The sequence below is a fragment of the Arvicanthis niloticus genome, chromosome 24 (assembly GCF_011762505.2).
Source record: "Arvicanthis niloticus isolate mArvNil1 chromosome 24, mArvNil1.pat.X, whole genome shotgun sequence".
NCBI lineage: Eukaryota > Metazoa > Chordata > Mammalia > Rodentia > Muridae > Arvicanthis > Arvicanthis niloticus.
Window position 1 is genome coordinate 8,009,862 of NC_133432.1, and position 21,742 is coordinate 8,031,603.

The 21,742-nt window shown below is 47.0% G+C and overlaps 1 protein-coding gene and 1 long non-coding RNA gene across 5 annotated transcripts in view; one reads left to right on the forward strand and one right to left on the reverse strand.

Annotated features, from left to right (window-relative positions):
* Positions 1–950: 950 nt before the first annotated feature.
* LOC143437656 (uncharacterized) lies at positions 951–21,446 on the reverse strand. 2 transcript variants are annotated; one of them, XR_013107004.1, is made up of 4 exons: positions 21,250–21,446; positions 16,599–20,316; positions 14,960–15,280; positions 951–6,969 (listed from the first exon to the last, which is right to left on the reverse strand). It is a non-coding gene; the product is annotated as an uncharacterized LOC143437656 (long non-coding RNA). The 2 variants fall into 2 exon arrangements; XR_013107003.1 differs by lacking the exon at positions 21,250–21,446 and having other exon boundaries at positions 951–6,545; positions 16,599–20,386.
* Positions 20,761–21,742, forward strand: part of Vsig10 (V-set and immunoglobulin domain containing 10) — a 32,566-nt gene continuing 31,584 nt past the window's right edge. For all 3 annotated transcript variants that reach the window (XM_076922573.1, XM_076922574.1, XM_076922575.1), the window contains exon 1: positions 20,761–20,976. In XM_076922573.1, coding sequence (XP_076778688.1) covers positions 20,916–20,976 — 61 coding nt within the window. In that variant the 5' untranslated portion in view covers positions 20,761–20,915. The remainder of the gene's footprint in view (positions 20,977–21,742) is intronic.

A 21,742-nucleotide genomic window follows, 5' to 3' on the forward strand; every position in this document is an offset into this window, starting at 1 on the left:
GAGTCAGATCTCCTGGAACCTGTTTGTAGGAATCCTCATCTTTCTCCAGAACCAGAGACATGCCCTAAACCTCCAGGTAAAGATGCAGCAGGGGGAGGAGGGATGTAGGGAGCTTCTTGCACAAGCACAGACTCTCGTTGCTTGCTGATTGTTCAGAATACTATTCAGTATGGTGTCAGTCAGTTGTGTGTTACTGTAACAAACACCCGTGACAATATGACCATCAGATTATCAAGAAGAAACGGTTAGCTGGGCTCTGTCTGTGATCAGGTCTTCCCACTGCTTTGGGGTCTGCAGTGACCACAGCACAATGTGGCAGCCAGTGTACATCAGGGCAGATGAGTAGAGAGCACAGTTACCAGAGTTACACAATCCCCTTTGGGAAAGTATTACTAATGACATGAGCTGCAGTCCCAGCCTCTAACACACTGGCCCTGGGAGCCATTTAAGGTTAAAAACAATAAAGGGGGGCAGTGGGGAGTAGGGGGGAAAGAGTCAGTCAGTGTTTGACTTAACTTGTTGCTCTTGCAAAGGACCTGGGTTTGGTTCTGAGCACCCCAGTGGCAGCTCATAACTGCCTGTACCTCCAGTTGCAGGAGATCTGCCTCCCTCTTTTGGTCTTTGCAGTCTCCTCCATAACACAGGTACATAAACTCACGCAAGCGTGTGCACAGCTGCGCGCACGCACACACAGTAAATAGTAAAATAAAAATTCTAGACAGGCCTAGGATGTGGCTGGAATATACCACATCCACAGCAGAAACCAGGTCTAGTGGTGCACATCACATCGGGGAGATCCCAGCACTCAGGAAGTAAAGGCAGGTCAGAAGTTCAAGGTCATCTTTAAAGCCTAGAGAGGTTCCAAACTACTGTGGGCTACATGAGCCCTGACTCGAAAAGGCAGGGTGGGCTATTAAAATTATAGCATGTGTTAAAAACAAGTCAGGGAAGCAGCAAGAGAAAGATTTATTCAATTATTTATTTATTTCTTGAAATGCAACCAAATGCCTGTGTGCTTTTTCTGGGTTGTCATTTGTCTGCCTGTGGGTCCACCCTGTGGCTCCAGGAGCCTCTGGTTGTGGGTAGACGCCAGTAAACCTGAGGATTGTTTTGATTGGTGAGCCGTGTGGGACGTTCACTGATATGGTTGGTCAGCCAGGCTGCTTCTTTCCCAGAGCACTGCCTCTGTGTGCAAAGGGTGTCAAGGGAGAGTTAGAAGAAACGGAAGCTCTGTGTACCCTGGCGGTGCGGTACAGTGGAAGCTACCAGTATGAGGCACAGAGGGTCTGAGGGTGGCCTTGGCTGAGACCAAGGACCCAGACTGAGCTGTGATTTGGAAATTGCCTTCTGATTGGTCTCCTGGATTCCTATTCTTGGGATTACTCTCTCTCTCTCTTCTCTCTTCTCTCTTCTCTCTTTTCTCTTTTCTCTCTTCTCTCTTCTCTCTCCTCTCTCCCCTCTCCCCCCTTTCTCCCCTTTCCCCCCCTCCCAGCAGTGGACCAAGCAGTGTCATGGCCAAACTGCTGAGTCACAGATACCAGGAGGTGACAAATCTGTGTTGTCTTAAGGCTCAAAGTTTGAGGTGATCAGCACACAGCAAGGGGACCCCTGCAGCTTGCAGCCTGGTTCTATCCAGTCTATGAACTCCAGAGGGAAGGCCTCTCTCCCAATACCCCCAATACCTTGTGGACTGAGCTATGTGGTCAACCCGACTTGCCTGTTTGTCTCTGGATTTTTTTAAAACTTATTATTTTTTTTTATTTTAAGATTTTATTTTATGTATATGAATACACTGTAGCTGTCTTCAGACACACCAGAAGAAGGCATGGGATCCCATTACAGGTGGTTGTGAGCCGCCATGTGGTTGCTGGGAATTGAACTCAGGACCTCTGGAAGAGCAGTCAGTAAGTGGTGCTGTTAACTGCTGAGCCATCTCTCTAAACCTGGAAATTTTTTTTAAGACAAGGTCTCACTGTGTAGCCTTGGCTAGCATGTAGGTCACTGTGTAGACCAGGCTGGCTTTGAACTCTCAGAGCTTCATCTGCTTCTGTCTCTGGATAAAAGGTGTGTGCCACCACCATTCCTGGCTTTTGGGTTTTTGAAGGTTGGTATTTATTTATTTATTTATTTGGGGGTGGGTGAGCAGGTGGGGGCAGAGGGCAGAGGACAACCTGAGGGAGTTGGTTCTGTGGTTTTACTGGCTCCTGATTGGATTCTTTCTTTCTTTCTTTCTTTCTTTCTTTCTTTCTTTCTTCTTTTTTGAGGCAGAGTCTTACTGTCTAGCCCAGGCTGACCTCACAATCCTCCTGCATCAGCCTCCTGATTGTTGTGATTACAGACAGGGACTATTGGGCATGGACAGGGTTAAAACACTGGCCACGTCTACTGTCAGAAGCCAGGACCCTCGCCTCTTACCCTCACCCCCTACTGCTCCCCACCTGCACAATGTCTCCTGCAGCTTCATCTCCCTAGCAACCACAAGGTTCTGCTTAATAGTTACAAATAGATTTTAGATGTAAAGCAGTGTACCATATCTTTTGAAGTAAGCACTTAGACTGCCATTGTTTCAGGGCACAGGACAAGAAGATTCTGTACTTTCCCATCACCTGGATCCCTCTTACCCCTCCCTTTGCAAAATGTATTATAAATAAGCACTTTGTGCCCAAATATATGACTTGACAAGCATTTGCTTCCTTGAGTCCTCTCTCTCTCTCTCTCTCTCTTTCTCTCTCGCCCGTTCTTCCAGGATTGTAATCCTCCTCGTCCCTCACGAATAACCTAGGACCTGCAGGTCGGGTCAGTCTAGCTTTTGGCTTCCCTTACATGGATATGAACCATGTCCTCCACCACTGCAGACATCTTCTCCTCAGTTGAATCATTTTGTCCCTGAATCAAGGGACAAAAATTTATGCCATATTGGTGAACACCTTGCACAGATGCATGATTAATAGGAACTGCATACGTATCGGCCACTTAATTAAAACAGTCTCTATCATAACATTATTAAAACCTTTTTGAATTTACCAGAACATTCAGGAATTATTGGAACACAACAACCTTGGATTTACTGTGACCTCCAGGACTGGTTTGAACAGGCGAGGAAGGACACTGTCTGTTGATATCCATCCAGAAGTTCAAGGTAAGCCTGGCCTGGCCCGGTCCTCAGAGCAGTGACAAAGTCTTCAGCTGGAGGCTGAGTCGGATGACTTCATTCATGGTCATTAGTTCCTTTAGAGGCCAAACGATGGCCTCAACCTTCCTAATGCCACGATGCTTTAATACAGTTCTTCATGTGGTGACCCCTCAACCATGAAATTATTTCCGTTGCTACTTTATAACTAATTTTGATACTGTTATGAATCGTAATGTAAATATTTGACATGCAGGATAGCAGGATATCCAGTATGTGACACCCCCGCCCCCCCCAAGGAGTTACGAACCTGGGATTTCTGGTTTCAGACAAGTACTTGGTGACATAGAGGGGGTTGTTTCTGTGTTTCTCAGTGGGAGGAGGGTTTTAGCAAAGAGATGGAAGATTTCCACTTACTCCTCTTTGGAGGGCCTGGGGAGACGACACAAAGTTAACACTGCACCCTGCTTTTCTAAAGGACTGAACACCCACATCAGGTGGCTAACAGCCACCTGTAACTCCTGCTGTGTTCTGGCCTTCCAGGCATCTGTGTGCACAAACACACACACAGACATTAAAAATAAAATCTTTAATTCTCTTGAGAGAGTCAATTAGGCATGCACTCCGTATTCAGGAGGTCTCCTGGGGAACAATAGGTACATTGTTTTTTATGTAAAAATTGGGGGTCTAATGTTAGTGTTAATGACAAATGAAGGGTGGTCTCTCAAACTACTTAAATTATTTCTTTTCTTCTTTCAGGGCCTATCCCCATCCAAAGGGAAGTTAAGAGACTTCACAGAGCCAGGCATAGTTGCACAAGCCTTTAATCTGTGAGTTAGAGACTAACCTGGTCTACAAAGTGAGTTCCAGGACAGCTAGAGCTATGTAGGGAGACCCTGTCTCAAACAAACAAACAAACAAACAAATCCAGCCTAGTATCTAGTACTGAGGGTAGTTCAGCGGTACAGGACTGGCCTAGCATCTGTGATGGCCTGGATTCTGTCTCTGGCACTGCACTTAATTAAATAATTTAAAATTCTAGTGGTCTCACATATCCTGGGTTGGCCTTGAACTTGGTATGTAGCCAAAGTGAACCTGACCTTCAGATCCTCCTACCCCCACTTACAAAGTATAGGGGCGGCACAGGGATGGGGTATCACAGATGTTCCATTATCCTTGGCTTATACAATGCTGGAGATAGAAACCAGGATGTTTGTTGCCCAGGCTAAGCAAGCAGGCTCCCTGCTGAGCTACACCCCTTGCTTTTAAGTCTCTTCAACTAAAACCTGTAGCGCTTCCTGGGATTTGAGGAAAGGCTGGGCTTGCACATACCTGCTGGAGGGAAATCTTTGGGGGCAGGGGAGACTTCCAGCATGCTTGCTTGTGTCCTGTACCAGCTCTTCTGAGAATCTGCCCAGGCCACATTGTGAATAGACATTCGACCTTTGTCCTATTTCTTGGCATGTAATTCCTGAGGTCATTGGCCTCTTGGAGTAACAAGTGGGCTGTTGTTTTGTTTTGTTTGTTTGTTTGTTTGTCAATTCTGTTAGCTGGCTGGATTTAGGGTGGAAGGTGGTCCCCAGAGAGGGTGGGGCCTTTCACCCTCAGTTCCCTGTGTAGGGGCGAGGTGGAAGGTAACCAGTTATGTGTATATGGAAGCTTCTATCAAAAACAAAAACAAACAAACAAACAAACAAAAAAAAACCTTGACAGTTCAGAAGGGCTGAGGTAAGCCAACCTTGGGCAGCAAGCACCTAGGAAGGACACTGTCTGCCTTCCTTTCCCCATGCCTTGCCATGTGTCTGTTTCTAAGGGGCATTGTTCCCTCGGTGACTTTCTTTAGAGTAGCAATTCTGTGCCACCGCACTTGGTATGGAATGAACTGAGCTGGAAGAGGGTCTGTGGGAAGGTCAGAAGTGCTGAGGTGCTGGAGGGAGCATGTCCACCTGCAGGTACCCTCAGAACCGCACAACCCTGAGTGAGAGGCAGGTGTCTGCCACAGGAGAGATCACTTGACTGTGTGAGGAAAGCCACGTCACTGTCAGTCGTAAAGTTCCACTATGCAAAAGCATGTGACCTTCACAGAGCACCAGCTGGGCTCACACAGGGTGACACGCAGAAGCCCCCAGACATGTTAAGGACAAAAAGCAATGGGCAGAAGAGCATTGAATATGGTGTCGGGGGACCACCAAGAGGGCTTGTTGATAAAAAAAAAAAAAAAAAAAAAAAAAAAAAAGACCTGCAGCTAAGCCCGGCGGCCTGGAGGAAGGACAGAACTGACTCTTGCAAGTTGTCCTTTCACCTCCACACTCGAGCTGTGACTTTGGGACCACCGTTAGTTTTCAAAAGAGCACGTTGCAATCTCTGAGTTGGAGGCCAGCCTGGTCTACAGAGCAAGTTCCAGGACAGCCAGGGTTACAAAGGGAAACCTTGTCTCAAAAACAAACAAAACAAAACAAAAACCAAACCAAACCAAAAAAAAAAAAAAAAAAAAAAAAAAAAAAACCCAACCAAGTAACTAGCTAATAAATAAATGTAAAAAAAAAAATAAATTGCTTCTTTCAAGTATTTGGTCCTAACAATAAAAACCTAACCCACTTTTTCACCCTTAGAAAAATAATCAATTAAAAATGAGAGGAGGTATTTTAAGAAAGATCCCCCAAATCAGGGCTTGAGGGTGCTTCTATTCCTCACGGTTGACACTGTGCAGAAGTGACTGTTTCCAGTATTTAAAGACAGGAAGGCCTTCCGTGAATTATCCAGAGGAATTCTTGCTTTGTGTCCCCAGTCTGAACAACAGATCAGGGACCGTGGGATCGATACATTTTAGACTATCAGAGCCTGGGCTGTGAGTGAGTCTTGGCTTTTCCCATGAGCTGTGACCTTGAAAGAGACATTCAGTAAGTCTTGGCCTGCCCTCTGGACGGCAGAGGCTACTTATTGGCTGAACCGAAATCTCTAAAATTCTTTTGAGTTTCATGAATCTTGGCTGGATCGTTATCAAATGGCCTTGATAGAGGGATCCGAAGTCCGCTGGGGGCTGAGAGCGCCACCTGGTGACCAAGCTTGTAAGCAAGCTTTTCTCTTTGTTGTAGGTCCATCCAGAAAGCATGGAGATTATTTTACCTCTGTCCCCTTCTTCCCCTTGTCTGATGGCTAGTCTTGGTTGTTAGCTTCACACAGCTCAAACCTGAGAAGAGGTGATTTCAAGTGAGGAACTGCCTCCATCCTACAGCACCTGGGCACATTTGTAATGCATTTTCTTGATTAACTGATGTCGGAGGTCCTAGCCCACTGTGGGCGGTGCCATCCCTAGGAGGTGGGCCTAGGAAAAGTTAATTCACAGCGGAGTTCTTGGTCGCCTGCTTTAGGTTCCTTCCTTGTCTTCTCTCAATGATGGACTTCAAAGCATAAACTGAAAAAAAAAAAGCCTTTCTTCCTCCGTTTGTCTAGGCACAATGATCACCATAGCAACCAAAGAAAACTAGAGCACTTTCCTTTTTGTTGTTGCTTTGTTTTTGTTTTGAAACTGATTAGTTTGTTTTGGCCTCTAATTCCTGATCCTCCTGCCTCAACCTCCCAAGTGCTGGGAGGTGTATGCATCATGTCCAGCTGAAGAAACATGTTTATAATTCCAGTTTAGACCTGCAAGGACTGGTTTTAGTTTCTTGTTTCGAGTGTGTTTTTTAAGCTCCTTGAAATATAGCTTGTAAGCATATCTTTTGTTGTTTTTTTTTAAACTTGTTTATGTGTGTGTCAGAAGGGGGCGTGGTCTGATCATCTGAAGCTGCAGTTATAGGCGGTTCCCAGATGCAGGACGTGAACCAAACTCCAATCCCCTGGAAGAGCGACACCTGCCCTTAACCACGGAACCCGGTCTTGCCTTGCCGGATGCGCTTAAATGATTTTATCAGAATCTTACAAATGCCACTAAGTTGCAACCCTAGGCCTTTAGAAATTGTAAATTTGTTTTTTGTTGGTTTTGCTCTCTTGTTTTGTTTTGTTTTTGTTTCTTTCAAGATAGGGTTTCTCGGCATCCTGGCTGGCCTGGAACTCACTCTGTAAACCAGGCCTTGAACTTAGGGTTTCTCTTATTTTTGCCTCTTGAGTGCAGGGATTTTAAAGGGATGTGACAACAAACGGAACCTTTAAATTATTATTTTGAAACAGGGCCTTGCAATGTAGCCCAGGCTAGCCTCAAACTGCAGTCCTCCTGCTTCAGTCTCTTCCTGCCTTGGACTCCTGAGAATCTGGAGTTACAGGGGTCACCACCACTCCAGCCCCGACAGCTTGGACAACGATGTAAGCGTGCACTTGTTCGTGCCATGAGGACACACAGCTTCCATCACAAGACCTTCCCACGCTGGAGTTTTAACAACTAGCTCCTGAGGCCAGGCAAAGCAACACAGCTAAGAGTCTCAGGTACTACTTGCGAGGAGGCTGAGACGAGGAGGCTTATTTGAGCCCGTGAGTTTGAGGCCAGCTTGGTCCACATAGTGAGACCCTAACTCAAATAAAAAAGAAAGAAAGAAAGAAAGAACAGAACAATATAAAAACAAACAAACAAACAAAACAGCACTGTCAAGATGGCTCAGCAATTAAGAGCTTGTTCGGGTTCCCAGCCCCCTCGACTCCATGTAACTCCAGCTCAAGGGGATCAGGCCACACCTCTGGCCTCTGTCGGCACTTGCACACACACACACACACACACACACACACACACACACACAAATATTTTGAAAATTTTTAAAACAAAACCAAACCAAAAATTAATTACTCAATGAAGAAATATCAGACCCCAGGAAGTTCATTTTATAAACATGTGAGGCTGTGACAGTTTGGGAGTTTATTTCCCCTCTATGTACCTCAGTTTCTTCATCTGTACCATGGGGATGTGACCAATGAGTGGAGTTTAAGTTGGAAGGTGCCGTTGCGCCCAGTAAGAGAAAATTCTACTTTCTTGTCCCTGTCAGTTTCTCTGTTACTGTAACAGAAGACATGGTTTATAATGTAAAAGAAGCACATTTGGCTCAAAGCGCTGATGATCGACCAGTCCACGAGCATGGGTCAGCTTCCAGAGGTTTCTATACCCTGTCACACCTCGCAAAGCTCAAGGGAAACGATTGTGTGGGGGGGAGGGGAAAAGCGGGGCTGGGGCTCAACCACTAGGGGGCGCGCAACCTGGCACTGCAGGAATTGTGTCTGGAGCTGCGGCCATTCCAACAGAGAAGGGACTAGGAAGATCAGAAGTTCAAGGTCACCACTACTATATAGCCAGTTCAAGCCAGCTTGGGCCACATGTCCGACTGGGAACGGGATGAACGGATCGAGTGGGAAGGAATGCATGCACACAGGAATAGACTCACCTTATATCAACCCACCCTTGCCTGACTAATCTAGTGACATAAGCCCCTCCCATTAAAACAACACCTGGAATAAAGGCTTCACGAGGTGAACTTTGGGACATACACCCAAACTCTAGCTTGTGTTATGAGGGATATGGGCGCATGAAAGCCAAGGCTAACGTTGGGAGACTTCCTCTGTAGGTTCCAACTTTGTGCACGGTCTCTCCCCTGAAAACAGGCTTTGCTGTTAGAGGCTGGTCTAGCCAGCCAGCTTGCTTCTGGGGTTCCTAAAATCAAATCAAATAGGGGTTGGGGATTTAGCTCAGTGGTAGAGCAATTGCCTAGCAAGCGCAAGGCCCTGGGTTTGGTCCTCAGCTCTGAAAAAAAAAATCAAATCAAATAGAAATTAATATTAATGAAAAATGAGCATAGTATTTTCTTAATAATTTATTTTTATTGTATTTACGTTGGTGTTTTGACTCCATGTATATCTGTGTGAGAGTGTTGGATCCCCTGGCACAGGAGTTACAGACAGTTGTAAGCCACCATGTGGGTGATGAGAATTGAACCTGGGTCCTTTGGAAGGGCAGCCAGTGTTCTTAAACTGTTGAGCCATCTCTTACACACACACACACACACACACACACACACACACACACACCTTCTTTTAGGATTTATTTTTGTGTGCATTAGTGTTTTGCCTCATGTACATCTATAAGGGTACCAGATCCCCTGGAACTGGGGCTGTAGTTGTGAACTGTCATGTGGGTATTGGGTTGAACACCCATCCTCTGAAAGAGCAGCCAGTGCTCTTAACCACTGAACCAACTCTCCAACCCCAAGCACAGTATGTTTTTTTGTTTGTCTGGTCTGGGTTTGTTTTGAGATTTGTGTGTGGTTTTGTCTTGTTTTTAAGACAGGGTCTCACTTTGTAGTTGTGGTTGACCTGGAACTCACTCCCTAGACCAGGCTGCTCTAGAACTCACAGAGATCCACCTGCCTCTGCCTCCCAAGTGTTCATATTAAATTATCTTTAACAAGATTTTTGTCAAAAGAAGAAGAAGAGGAGGAGGAGGAGAAAGAGGAAGAAGGAGGAGGAGGAGGAGAAGGAGGAGAGAGAAGGAGAAGGAGGAGGAAGAAGAAGAAGAAGAAGAGGAGGAGGAGAAGGAGGAGGAGGAGGAGGAGGAGGAGGAAGAGGAAGAGGAAGAGGAAGAAGAAGGAAGAAGAAAGAAGAAGAAAGGTTTTTGTCGAAGTCCGGTTCTGCCTCCCAGTCCCATGTTCCCAAAAATAAGACTCAGATTCAAATTATATTTACAAACACCTTGGCCTTGCAGCCAGTTAGCTAGGCTCTACTCTGACTAGGTCATAACTAGATCAAAGATACCCAGGTGTCCTTCCAGAAAGTACTGTCTGTTTCTTTTTTTGGTTTGAATTCCTTCTAATAATTGTTTAGCAGTTTCCTGGACTAGACCAGATTGATTTGCATGAAAACAACATTCTTCCCCTAGGAAGGCACAGATGCCTCCCTTTCAGCAGCCATCAAGCCTCTGCGGTTCGGGAGGATGCTGTAGCCAGAGAACCGGTTTGATTTTAGAGTGACTAGTTATTGTACCAAGGTCAAGGGCTCCTTTAAGCTGATTGGGTTGGCTGCGTCGTACCTGTTGGAACCGGAACCGTAGCGACGACGGTGCGTGAGTGGCTATTGTAGGGTGAGCTCCATTGGGAGGGCTAACATGGAATCTTTTGTTTGGGGATGAGGGGAAGTTCAGAAATTAAAAGAAAGGGTGAAATTTGAGTATGTGGGAAAGATCGGATCCAGGGGAGGAACCAGAGTGGGAGGGGACTAAAACCATAGGAGGAGCCAGAGTGGGAGGGGACTAAAACCATAGGAGGAGCCAGAGTGGGAGGGAACTAAAACCATAGGAGGAGCCAGAGTGGGAGGGAACTAAAGCCATAGGAGAAGCCAGAGTGGGAGGGGACTAAAAGCCCGTACCCAGGAGGCGGCTTGTGGTTAAAATTTTCTCTCTTATCTGTGCTTTGGGGCCCCGTCACAGACCAGTTAGGATTTGTTGGTGTGGAAGCAGCATCTTTGGAGCAGAAGCGCACAGCTCCCGTCCTTCGCAGTACTCAGATCTGTTTGTGGAGCCCCGCGGCAGCCAGAGAGTGAACGTGGTCCTGAAAGCTGATCGTAAAACTCTCTAAGTCTTTTGAGAGCTGCTGGGACAGCGAGGCTCCCTGATGTAGAAAACGCTTTAGTCCTGCTAACGGTTTTAGTTCTGAGTCTCGAAACAAGGTCCAGGCCGGGCGGTGGTGGCACACGCCTTTAATCCCAGCACTTAGGAGGCGGAGGCAGGAGGGTTTCTGAGTTCGAGGCCAGCCTGGTCTACAGAGTGAGTTCTAGGACAGCCAGAACTACACAGAGAAACCCTGTCTCGAAAAACCAAAAAAAAAAAAAAAAAAAAAAAAAAGAAAAGAAACAAGGTTTAAAAGAGTGATGTTAGATGGAGTTGGATCCCCACTTTTAAGGGTTTAGGGTGCAAACTTCTATTCAAAGTGTGAAAAGGGATGCTACAGAAAGAGTAGCAGTTAAGAGTACCTTGGGGGAGTCCCCAGGGTCACAATAAAATTTAACAGATGACAAAGATCCAGACCAAAAGTCAGGAGGTACTAACTGTGCAAAACATTAAGAGAAACATTAAGAGACAACGTTAATATACGTTTTTCTTAATAAGGATAAATGGAATTTGTACAGCTGGCTAGACTATGTACCAGGTACCAGAGTTTCTGAAGAAGGATTAAGGCAACCATAACTAGCAGTTTGTTACATCGGACTCCTGTATAAGGAACAAGCACCCGGAAGCTTTGTAAAGGGAGTCAGTTAAAGTCACCGCCTAACTGGCAATTTAAAAGAGAAATAGAATCCTTCTGAGTCGTTTTAATAGGATTGTCTAGCAAAGTTCTCAAAAACACCACTCGGATGTCCTGACTTAACTTTCCAAAGCTGGGCGTCTGCCGACAGAGCACCTGGCAGTCTCCTTTAATCAGGGAACTTGGGTGGTTAGGGCGTGGATCTGGAATTAGCTCTGGCTGAAAGGAACGTTTGAAAGCCAGGGTAGAGGGCGTTGAAGCACACAGGTCGCACCGAGCTGAGGCTCAAACTCCTCCTGTTTACAGCACCTTCGTTTGTCAGTTGGAGAGGCACTGAGGGCAGAGGAATTACTATCTGCCTCTCTGATGTTTGAGACATTTAGGATATGGGTGCAGACTTTGAGATCCTGCAGTCGGCAAGAGAATCCACCCCAACACGAGAGACGTGAGCTGGAATTCATCTTCCCTGTAGATGAGGAGGCAGTCCTTTTTTTGGTTTGACCAGAGACAGAAGTGGCAGGTTCTGCAGGTCTTACTTTCCCACGCATCCTTGTCTGTCATGAGGTTAGCACACAATTTATTTTGGTGGGACTATGTCCCATCCAAGAGAAGGGGTCCTACTTGGATCTGGGGACATCCTGCCATGCAAGTGCATTGTAAGTGTAGCCAGCTTTACTCAGGCATTTAAAAGTTTTATAACCCGGTTTTTCTGATATACCTAATTTTGAATATTATCTTTTAATTAAAGAACTTGACTTAAATTTGTTTTGAGTTACCTGCTTCAGACTTAACTTTGACAGTGGCAATATAGACAGAAGGCTATCTAATGGTCAGGCAGTCGTGGTACATTCAGAGCAGAGAGAGGCAGGAGGATCCCTGTGAGTTTGAGGCCAGCCTGATCTACAGAGGAAGTTCCAGGATGGCCAGGGCTAGACAGCAAGACCCAGTCTTTAAAATAAAAAACAGACAAAAAGCAAATAAACAACTATCTAGTGGGAGATATAAATTGGCCTCTCTCTTGTCTCTGTAAATGAATTACATTTCTATTCAGTATCGATACAAACATAATCTGTAGCACATTGAAGAATTTGTTGATTTATAAGGTGCTGATCATTAACTCTTTTTAAAGGTTAACTTGCTTTAATTTTTTAAAAATTTTTTATTCATTTACTTAATTATGTGAGTACACTGTCGCTCTCTTCAGACACACCAGAAGAGAGCATCAGATCCCATTATAAATGGTCGTGAGCCACCATGTGGTTGCTGGGAATTGAACTTAAGACCTCTGGAAGAGCAGCCAGTACTTTTACCCCTGAGCCATCTCTCCAGCTCTGATCATTAACTTGTATGTCTTTTTTTTTTTTTAAGTTTACAATAAGTTAGCAACTCTTATAACATTAGGATTTTATAAGACAGGGTTTCTCTGTGTAGTCCTGGCTGTCCTGGAACTCACTCTGTAAACCAGGCTGGCCTCGAACTCAGAGATCCACCTGCATTTGCTTCAAGATCCACTTGCATTTGCAAGTGCTGGGATTAAAGGCGTATGCAAAGTTATAATTTTGAACTGAAGCTCTTTTAGTATTAAAATAAACTTTAAACCACAGATACATTCCATGAAGAGACTGGGAACCTCACTTTCCCAAGCCTTTTTTTTTTTTGTTTTTTTAAAGATTTATTTATTTTATTTGTATAACTACACTGTCGCTGTCTTCAGACACACCAGAAGAGGGCATCAGATCCCATTACAGATGGTTGTGAGCCACCATGTGGTTGCTGGGAATTGAACCCAGGACCTCTGCAAGAGCAGCCAGTGCTCTAACCACTGAGCCATCTCTCTAGTCCCTCCCCAAGCCTTTTATATTGTACTTTTATAAACATCACAGTCTTGTATATATTTTTTTCCAAATAGCTAAAGCTTAACAAAGTTCACAAAGACATGAAGTGATTAGACTTACATCTTTAAGTCAGATTTTGTTAACATGAATAGACCATTATAATCTTAGGAATTTATGTATGGTGTGTTGTAGGAAATTAAGATTACTTGTATATGGATTTTCAACTACTTTTTTGGTTGCTATGGGTTTTAAGTTGGCAAGAATCAAGAAGGTAGGAATATTCTGAGAGCTAGACATTTGTAATTACACACACACACACACACACACACACACACACACACACACCTATATTCCCGATACTTTAGAAGCAGAGGCAGGAGGAATTCTGAGTTATAGGCCAGCCTGGTGTACAAAGCAAGTTCCAGGCTACATAGAGAAACACTGTCTCAAAACAAACAACAACTATACATAAAGAGATCGATATATAAAGGTAGCCAATAAACTAATCATTTGTAGTAATAAAATTTCCTAAGGGGAAGTGTCAGGCAATAGCTGGGGCCTTTAATGGCTTTCTGGAGCCTTAACTCAATGCACAAGAAGAACAGTGTTCTTCTTGGTATATAGGAAGGCCTCCTCTGCATTTTTAGTCTGCGCACTCAGAAAACCTTGAGATTTCATATACTTAGAGCCAGTTGGGAATTGTGCCTGGATACTCTGGTGAAGGTCAGGTGACCTTACCTCTCTCCCCTTTTCTTGGGGGAATATTAACATTTCACAAGCCCAGCTGCAATTTATTTTAAGCAGGCCTAGCTCAAGTTCTGAAGATGGCAAGTGCTCGGTTCAGAAGACACCTTACAATACCACCTTAATAAAAGGACGTCACACGGAATGACACAATGAATGAATAATTAATTATCCCTGTACATACTGTAAAGTCACTAGGCCATGTAAGTTTCCAGGTTGACCTTAAAGAAAACTCACAACAGCCTTTATAACTTATGTAGCATGTAGAGTTTTTTGGTTTTTGGGTTTTTTTTTGTTTGTTTGTTTGTTTGTTTTAAATCATAATTGTTAGCATTCTAAGCTCTGCCCCACAGTTACCTGCCAACAGCCAGGTCTGCTCCGCCCCACAATTACCTGGCAATAGCCAGATAGGCCTGACTCACTGACTATAAAGGGGGCTGCTTGCCCCTTCCTCGATCTCCTGCTCCTCTCTTGCCTCTTGTTCTTTCTCTGCTTCTCTTCCCCAACATCCCCTTACCCCCCTCTCTCCACGTGCACATAGCCTGTTTCTTCTCCTCTTCTCTTTTCTCCCTCTCTCCCTCCCCCCGCCCCACTTCTCTGCCTCTACTACTGTCTTAACTTCCCCTCCCCATGCCCTGAATAAACTCTATCCTATACTATACAGCTAGTATGTACTATTCTATTCTATAACTTGGTCGTGTGGCTGGTCCCTCCGGGGAGAAGGAGTGCTTCAGCATCGGCCCACAGGGGCACCCTCTTCCCCTACACCTCACCACACTGCCATAGAACATATCTCCCCTCTCCTTATCTTTTTATGAGCATAACAATAACCATTACTAAATGTATATGTCCGGCATCTAACAATTTAGCTTAGGAAGCCCTGTGAAAGCCGTGATGTTGTGTATTAAGAGATTTTAGACAAAGGGTCCCTTTTATCCTTTGCCCGTCTGAGCATCCAGTGAGCTGGTTTTTGTACAGACGCCTTATACCATGAGGTAAACAAGAGAAGCTTCTATTGGGAATGGCTTACCACTTACCGGTTCTCAAGAGGACATAATGTCGTTTTCCCTGGCGGGGAGGGGGTTGTTGTTGTTTTCTTTGTCCGTCACAGAGTCGGGGAGCCACCCGGATCTAGGAAGAAGACCTTGGAGGAAACTTGGAAAGAACGCGCTTGGGTCTGAAGTAGGCAGGTCAAATCCCATTTCCAGAACGTGCTTTGCAGCGAAGTAAAATCGCTTGTGACAACTTTTCGGTATTATCCACACCCAAAAGACACAGCCTGAACTCACTTGCATCTCCATAAAGCAGTTTGTGTTTTCTGTAGACGGACGTGGACCACCGGAAAGCCCATTGAGGAGCTGTTAGAAATAAAAGCAAGAGTATGCAGGCTTGATGGGGGCGGAAACAAAGCCAGACTAAAGGCTTAAGGTAAAGATGTCTCCCCAACAAAAATACCACCATATCTCTGTGGGGAAGATGAATTAAAGTGAGCTTGGGCGGGGCCTCAAACCAATTGGGGCCAGCAGTGGCCAACATAAGAGTAATGTGGACCGATTTGAATGGGTAACTGGATGAGTTTCATGGGTTGTAGCTTGCTAAGCGAGCTTTTAGGGCCCATTTAAACAATTTGGTTTAAATTCTAAATGACAGGCAGGACTAATGGGATGTCTTACCCTGCTGCCTGAGGCATTTCCCGGGGTGTAGGAAAAGAAGGAGGGCTGGAGAGATGGCTCAGTGGCTAAGAGGATAGACTGCTCTTCCAGAGGTCTTAAGTTCAATTCCCAGCAACCACATGGTGGCTCACAACCATCTTTAACGGGATCCGATGCCCTCTTCTGGTGTGTCTGAAGACAGCGACAGTGTACTCACATATATAAAATAAATAAATCTTTTAAAGAATGAATGAATGAATGAATGAATGAAAGAAAAGAAGGCAGAGAGGCTGACAAACTCAGCAGGCTAAGAAAGCTTTACTGGAACAGCAAGGGGCCCCAACCTTTCCCTGGGACGAAAGCTGAGTGTGTTCGGGGGTGGGGGGGTGGGGGGAATCTGTACATATACCAGGAAGTTACAGCTCTTTTGTGTGTATGTGTGATTTGACTGAGAACAGAGTGGGTTGTTTTCCAGACAGGACACCTTGTTTCTGCAGGTGGTGCTGAACGGTCAGACAGGGGCCAAGCGCCTCTGTATGGTTAGGGGGTATTGCCCAGGACAACTCACTCCACTCCTAATGGCTGGAGGCTAAGCAATGCTAGGCAAGTGGTTACAACCCCCAACCCACTTGTTCCTTCTGCCTCCACAAAAGAAGACGCAGGTCAAGCTGGTCGAGCTTCCGGTGCCTCGATTTGTAGTGAAATAACAATCGCCTTGGCCACAGGTATATGCAAATAGGTGAAATCTATTTAAAGGGCAGGAGAGGGAACCAAGGTTGGTCCTCTGTCCAGCTCCCAGCAGCTCTTTCTCTCTAGCTCTCTCTCTCTCTCTCTCTCTCTCTCTCTCTCTCTCTCTCTCTCTCTCTCTCTCTCTCTCTCTCTCTCTCTCTCTCTTTCCCCTCCTCACCCCCACCTTGGCGTTATCTCCTTCAGACAAAGAGAAACCTTTCCAGCCTCGGGGTGGGGGAGTGGCTCAGAATGGTGAATGTTTATTATCTCCAAGAACCTGCTTGGCTGCTCTCACCTGTTAGAGTACCTGGCTCATTCACCTCCCATCAGCCTCTGGGGTCTTTTTCTCTGGGAAGCAGGTGGCCCTCTTCCTGTTTCCTCTGAGAGGGGCAATTTCGCTTTCTGGGAGCATGGATCTTCTTTCCAAATCCCATGGGTCTTGGAGCCACCTCCAGAGAGGCTGGGCTCCGGTTATGATCAAGCTCGTCTGTTCTGTCTTCCACTTCACCCCACGAGCCTCTCTTCTTCGATGTTTGCCAGTGTTATCTGCCTTATTTCTCCACAATCCAGGCAGGGGTGGCAGAAGCAGCAGCAGGTTTCCACCCTGGCTGGTCCCCACTGGACTTCCCCCAAAGCCTCAGGGGACACCTCTAGGTTGTTACTAAGACTCTCTCAGAGTCACCTCTAGGGGCAGGAGGTGGTGTGGGGCAGAAATAATTGGCACAAAGGTGACTTGCCTGAGTTGTCAAAGACTCAGACTAAAGACACAACCCCAATGAAGCAGCCAGAACCTTAGTCAATTCTTCCTACCTGACTCCCCTCATGGCACCTCCAACTAGGGGTGTGGTTTCAGTGGCAGAGCACCTGCCCAACACCCGTCCATCCCCAGGAAACACAAGGAACAAACAAACTGATGTGGCAGTCTGACATCTGGCCTCAAACTGTGACTCTTCAACTTACTTCTCCTATAATGGGAGTCTCTCGGAATCCTATGGAAAGTGAGAAAGAAGACACCCACCCCTCTGGGTAGCAAAGACCTGGATAACCAAATGCATGAGAGCGCCTTGGAGCTACAGGATGCATCTCCAACAGGCAGACAGAAAGGGAAACGGCCCACTAATAAGGAAGATGGGCGTGCCTGCTTCTTTTTCACACTCCTGTCCCGAGACAATAGTCCAGAGGTCTTTTTTCCCCCTCCCAGCCAGATCGCCTATAGCTGCTTGTGTTTGTGGGAAACCTTTCCTGTGGAGATGCAACAACACACATCTACTCACCCCAGATAGGGAACCCACAACAGACCAAAGTCCAGATACCGATGACCAACTTGATGAACCAATGAGTTATATTGGCATTGCTTGGTGGAGTATGGCTGAGGGGGTTCTTACAGGACTGAAAATGACTCAGACAGTTGTGTCACAAAAGTCCACCTGTACTGGCTGGTTTTGTGTGTCGACTTCACACAAGCTGGAGTTATCAGAGAGAAAGGAGCCTCCGTTGAGGGAATGTCTCCATGAGATCCAGCTGTAAGGCATTTTCTCAATTAGTGATCAAGGGGGGAGGGCCTATTGTGGGTGGAGCCATCCCTGGGCTGGTGGTCCTGGGTTCTATAAGAAAGCAGGCTGTGCAAGCCATGGGGAGCAAGCCAGCAAGTAACATCCCTCCATGGCCTCTGCATCAGCTCCTGCCTCCAGGGTCCTGCCCTGTGTGAGTTCCAGTCCTGACTTCCTTTGGTGATGAACAGCAATGTGGAAGTGTAAGCTGAATTAACCCTTTCCTCCCCAACTTGCTTCTTGGTCATGATGATTTTTTGGGCAGGAATACAAACCCTTTCTAAGGCACCACCCCAGCCATGGGTGACAGTTCAGAAAGCTGGGAACCTGAATCACACTGCGCAGCTTGCAGGCAGCTCAACAGATTGGAGAGCATCCTTTCTGGGTGCCTCAGCTGGTCTAAGCCTCTTCCAGGCAGCTCGGAGATTTCTGCTTCTTCCAGGTAGATGGTCTGGCCTCAAGAGTCTTCTTTATAGCTCAGCTTATCTGAGTTTTCTTTTTGCAGTTTGGGTTTCCTTTACTAAGGGGCATAGTGAATCTGCTCATTTTCAGGGACTTCCTGAAGCTATTTTGAGTTGTTGTGCCTTCTGCTTAAAGAACTTCCTTTAAGCATGGAATGTTTCAATCTTGGAGAAAACTGTTACACAACTGTCAGATGTGTTCAAGGAGGGTCCAGAACAGGTTGACTTGAAGCTATGGGCCTATTTGCTCCCCTTTGTCTAAGCTAATCATCCCAAAATTAGGGGTGGGAGGGAGGCTTGCCCTTCCCAAGGACTTAAGATTTCAGAGTCACTGAACACCACCACCCGCCTCTGGTCTCTGCTCTGTGAAGACTGTGTGCCTTGCTCTGTTTCTTCCGGGTTACTTTTCATTTTTGCCTTCTATGAGATTTTCCCTCCCTGCCTTATAATTTATTGATTGGTGGAAAAAACAAACCAGACAAGATTAGCTATGTGTAGCAGCCTAGGCAGATATGTACCAGCCCCATAGCTCATACTTAAATTAAAAAAAAAAAAAAAATCTTACTCCTATGTTTACTTAGGCACATGAGTGTATTACTACACCCATGTATACGAAAGTGTTCTAGGAAACCAGAAAAATATGCTGGAATCCCTGCAGCTGGAGCTACTAGCAGTTGGGAGCTTCCTACCATGGGGGCTGGCATCAAACTCCCGGTCTCTGCAAGAGCAGTGAGCACCTTTAGTAACCAAGTTATCTTTCCAGCCCCTCACAGTCTGTATTTGATTGTGGCATTTAGGGTCCTGGCTCCAATAAGGGATTTTTATGACAACGCTCAATTCTGTCTATCAAAACTTATATCAGCCACCCCTAGGGGTCTCTTATTGATGCCTCTACCTTACCATGGGATACCCCATTTGCTCAGCCAGTCTTTCTGGCAATTCCCAGGGCATTTTTGACTCTGAGAACTGGACATCAGGCCACAGTGTTTCCAAACGGGTGGCTTTTTCCTCTGTGTGGTTCTCAAACATACAGACCTATGTCCCCTTGGCCTTTGTGGCACTGGCAAAAGTGACAACATTGGAACATGGTCATGGACCTGGGATCAGATAAGCAAAATCTAGTCCTGGTTTTACCGACAACCAGCTCCTCTTGGAGAGCAACCCCAGGGAGCCCCAGCCCAGTAGAAAGGAACTGAATGGTCCAAGGATGGCAGGAACTCTCCCCAGGCCTGTTCTGTGAAATTCCCCTCTCTGGGCACCATCAAGGTTCCAGAACATTCCAGAGTCTTAGCCAAAACATTGATGGGCAATGCTTCCAGGATCCCCTTGTTGACTTAAGACCAGAAAGTTTGTCTGGAGCGCAATTAACAAGGTTAAGTTAAACCAAGGTGGCATGGTGTGCCCCTGTGATCCCAACACGTGGAGAAGCTGAGGCAGGAGGATTGCCTCAAGGTAGAACACTGAGCCAAATGGTGTGTCAAACTACACGCGCACATTCATTTATTTAATATATACTAGATGGCAAGTAGGTGTGTGGCCTTAACGTTACCAACAGGAGGCAGGGGTCATCCGGATAAACTCCCTTGTGTTTACAGATTCGAAGGCAGTTCTCTCTAGGAAGCCTTACCTTGGGACAGTGAGGTTTTCGGTGATTTTTATTCTTTTTAGCATTTTCTCCATATTTCACCTTGATTGGTTTTACAGTGCTGGAGATGGAACCCAGGGCCGGGTGCTGGCGCCACACCACTGTCATCCACAACCCTCGCAACATTTTTATAAACTCACAGAAAGACTAGCCGAGCGTGAGCCGAGGGACGCCCACCGCCCGGAGCCCACAGTGAAGATTCCACGGCAATGACTACATCCTTGTTTTGAACACGAAGTTTCTCTCTGAGCTGTTTCAAGGGCAGATCCTCCCGAGGGCCCAGCAGTGGCGGTGTCCACCAGGACGCAGAATCGGGATGCCAGAAAGCTGAGCCCAGAAATGTGGCGCTCCGAGACTCTGCCAGGATGGGGGTTGGGGGGAGACCAAGAGGGTCAGGGGTGGGAGCACCTGAAAACGAAACTCGCTCTTCCCGTGTGGTCTCGACCCAAGTTCATTCGAGAACCCGAGTCTCGTGGTTGCTTTTGGCCGGACGGTCGCGGGATCATCTTTCCCTGGGCTCTGAGCGATGGCGGCGCTGTGGCCCGCCCCTGTACCCGAGAACCCAGATGACAAGCGCGATAGAGCCGCAGGGCTGGGACGGCGCCCGGTGCCCCGCAGCCCGCGCTCAGTGCACAGGCCCGGGAGCGCGTCCCGCAGCGGCGGGCCAGCGCTCGGGGCCGCCTCCTCCCAGGCCCCGCGGGACTGGGATCGTCGCACAAGGCCCTCCTCCCGGTCAAGGTGGAGGAAGTTGCCGGAGAGGCGGGAGGGGGCCAGCGCCTGTTGTTTTCCGCCAGCCGGGCGGGCTGGGCGCAGGGGCGGGGCGCGCGCCCCAGAGGCAATCGTCGGGGCTCGGCCGGAGCATCCTAGCCGGGGAGCCCCTCACTGAGGAACGAGGAGCCCCAAGAGCCCCGTGAACCCCGAGCTCCGCGCTTCCCCAGGAGTAGATCTCGGGAGCGATGGCCGGACTGCGCGTCCTGCTGTGCCTTGGGGCGCTGCTGGCCCGCCAGGGCTCCGCAGGTAAAAGGACTTGCCACCCCCAACCCGAGGACCCTAAAACCCCAGCGATAAACGTGTGGCAGGGTCCACCGAGGGGCACGTGGAGGGGAAAAGGGACCCCCCCCTCCCCCCGCGCACTTCCTTTTCGTCGCTAACTCTGTATTCTGGCTTTGCCCGCGGCTCCGGCTCACCCGGCTGTAAGCTTCCATTTGTGTCCGTCTCCCCCAGATTGGCCCGGCCTTACACCTGTAAATTGTGGAGTTGCTTCCCTTCACCCTCCCAGAGTGAGTCTACCTGGGTAGACCCGTGCATTCCAAGCCGCGCCTTCTTCCTCTTCCATCTCTTCCATCTCTTCCATCTCTTCCATTCTTTTTCTCTTTTCCTCTTACTTTTTTTTTTTTTAATCATTTCATTCTTGACCAAAAACTTACACCCGCCTACGAGACGTAGCCGGAGAATGGTCTTCTGTAGCTCAGAAGACACGGCGTTGTTGCAGAATAGCGCGCGCGGCGTGGGGTTTGGGGGGTGGGGTTCTTAGCAAAAACCTAAGGATTGGAAAAGGACGTTTGAGTCGAACCCGCCGGCGAATTCCGGCAGAGTAGGAACGGTTCAGAGGTTGGGGTGGGGGAAAAACAAAACCAGGAGGTGGGTAATTTCCAAATCTACCCCACCCAGCTGCTAGCCTGGTGCGGATAGGAAGTAAGGTATACCTGAGCTCCCTGGCAGCAAGTGGCAAAAGTTTTTTTTTTTTTTTTTGGTTTTTTCAAGACAGGGTTTCTCTGTATAG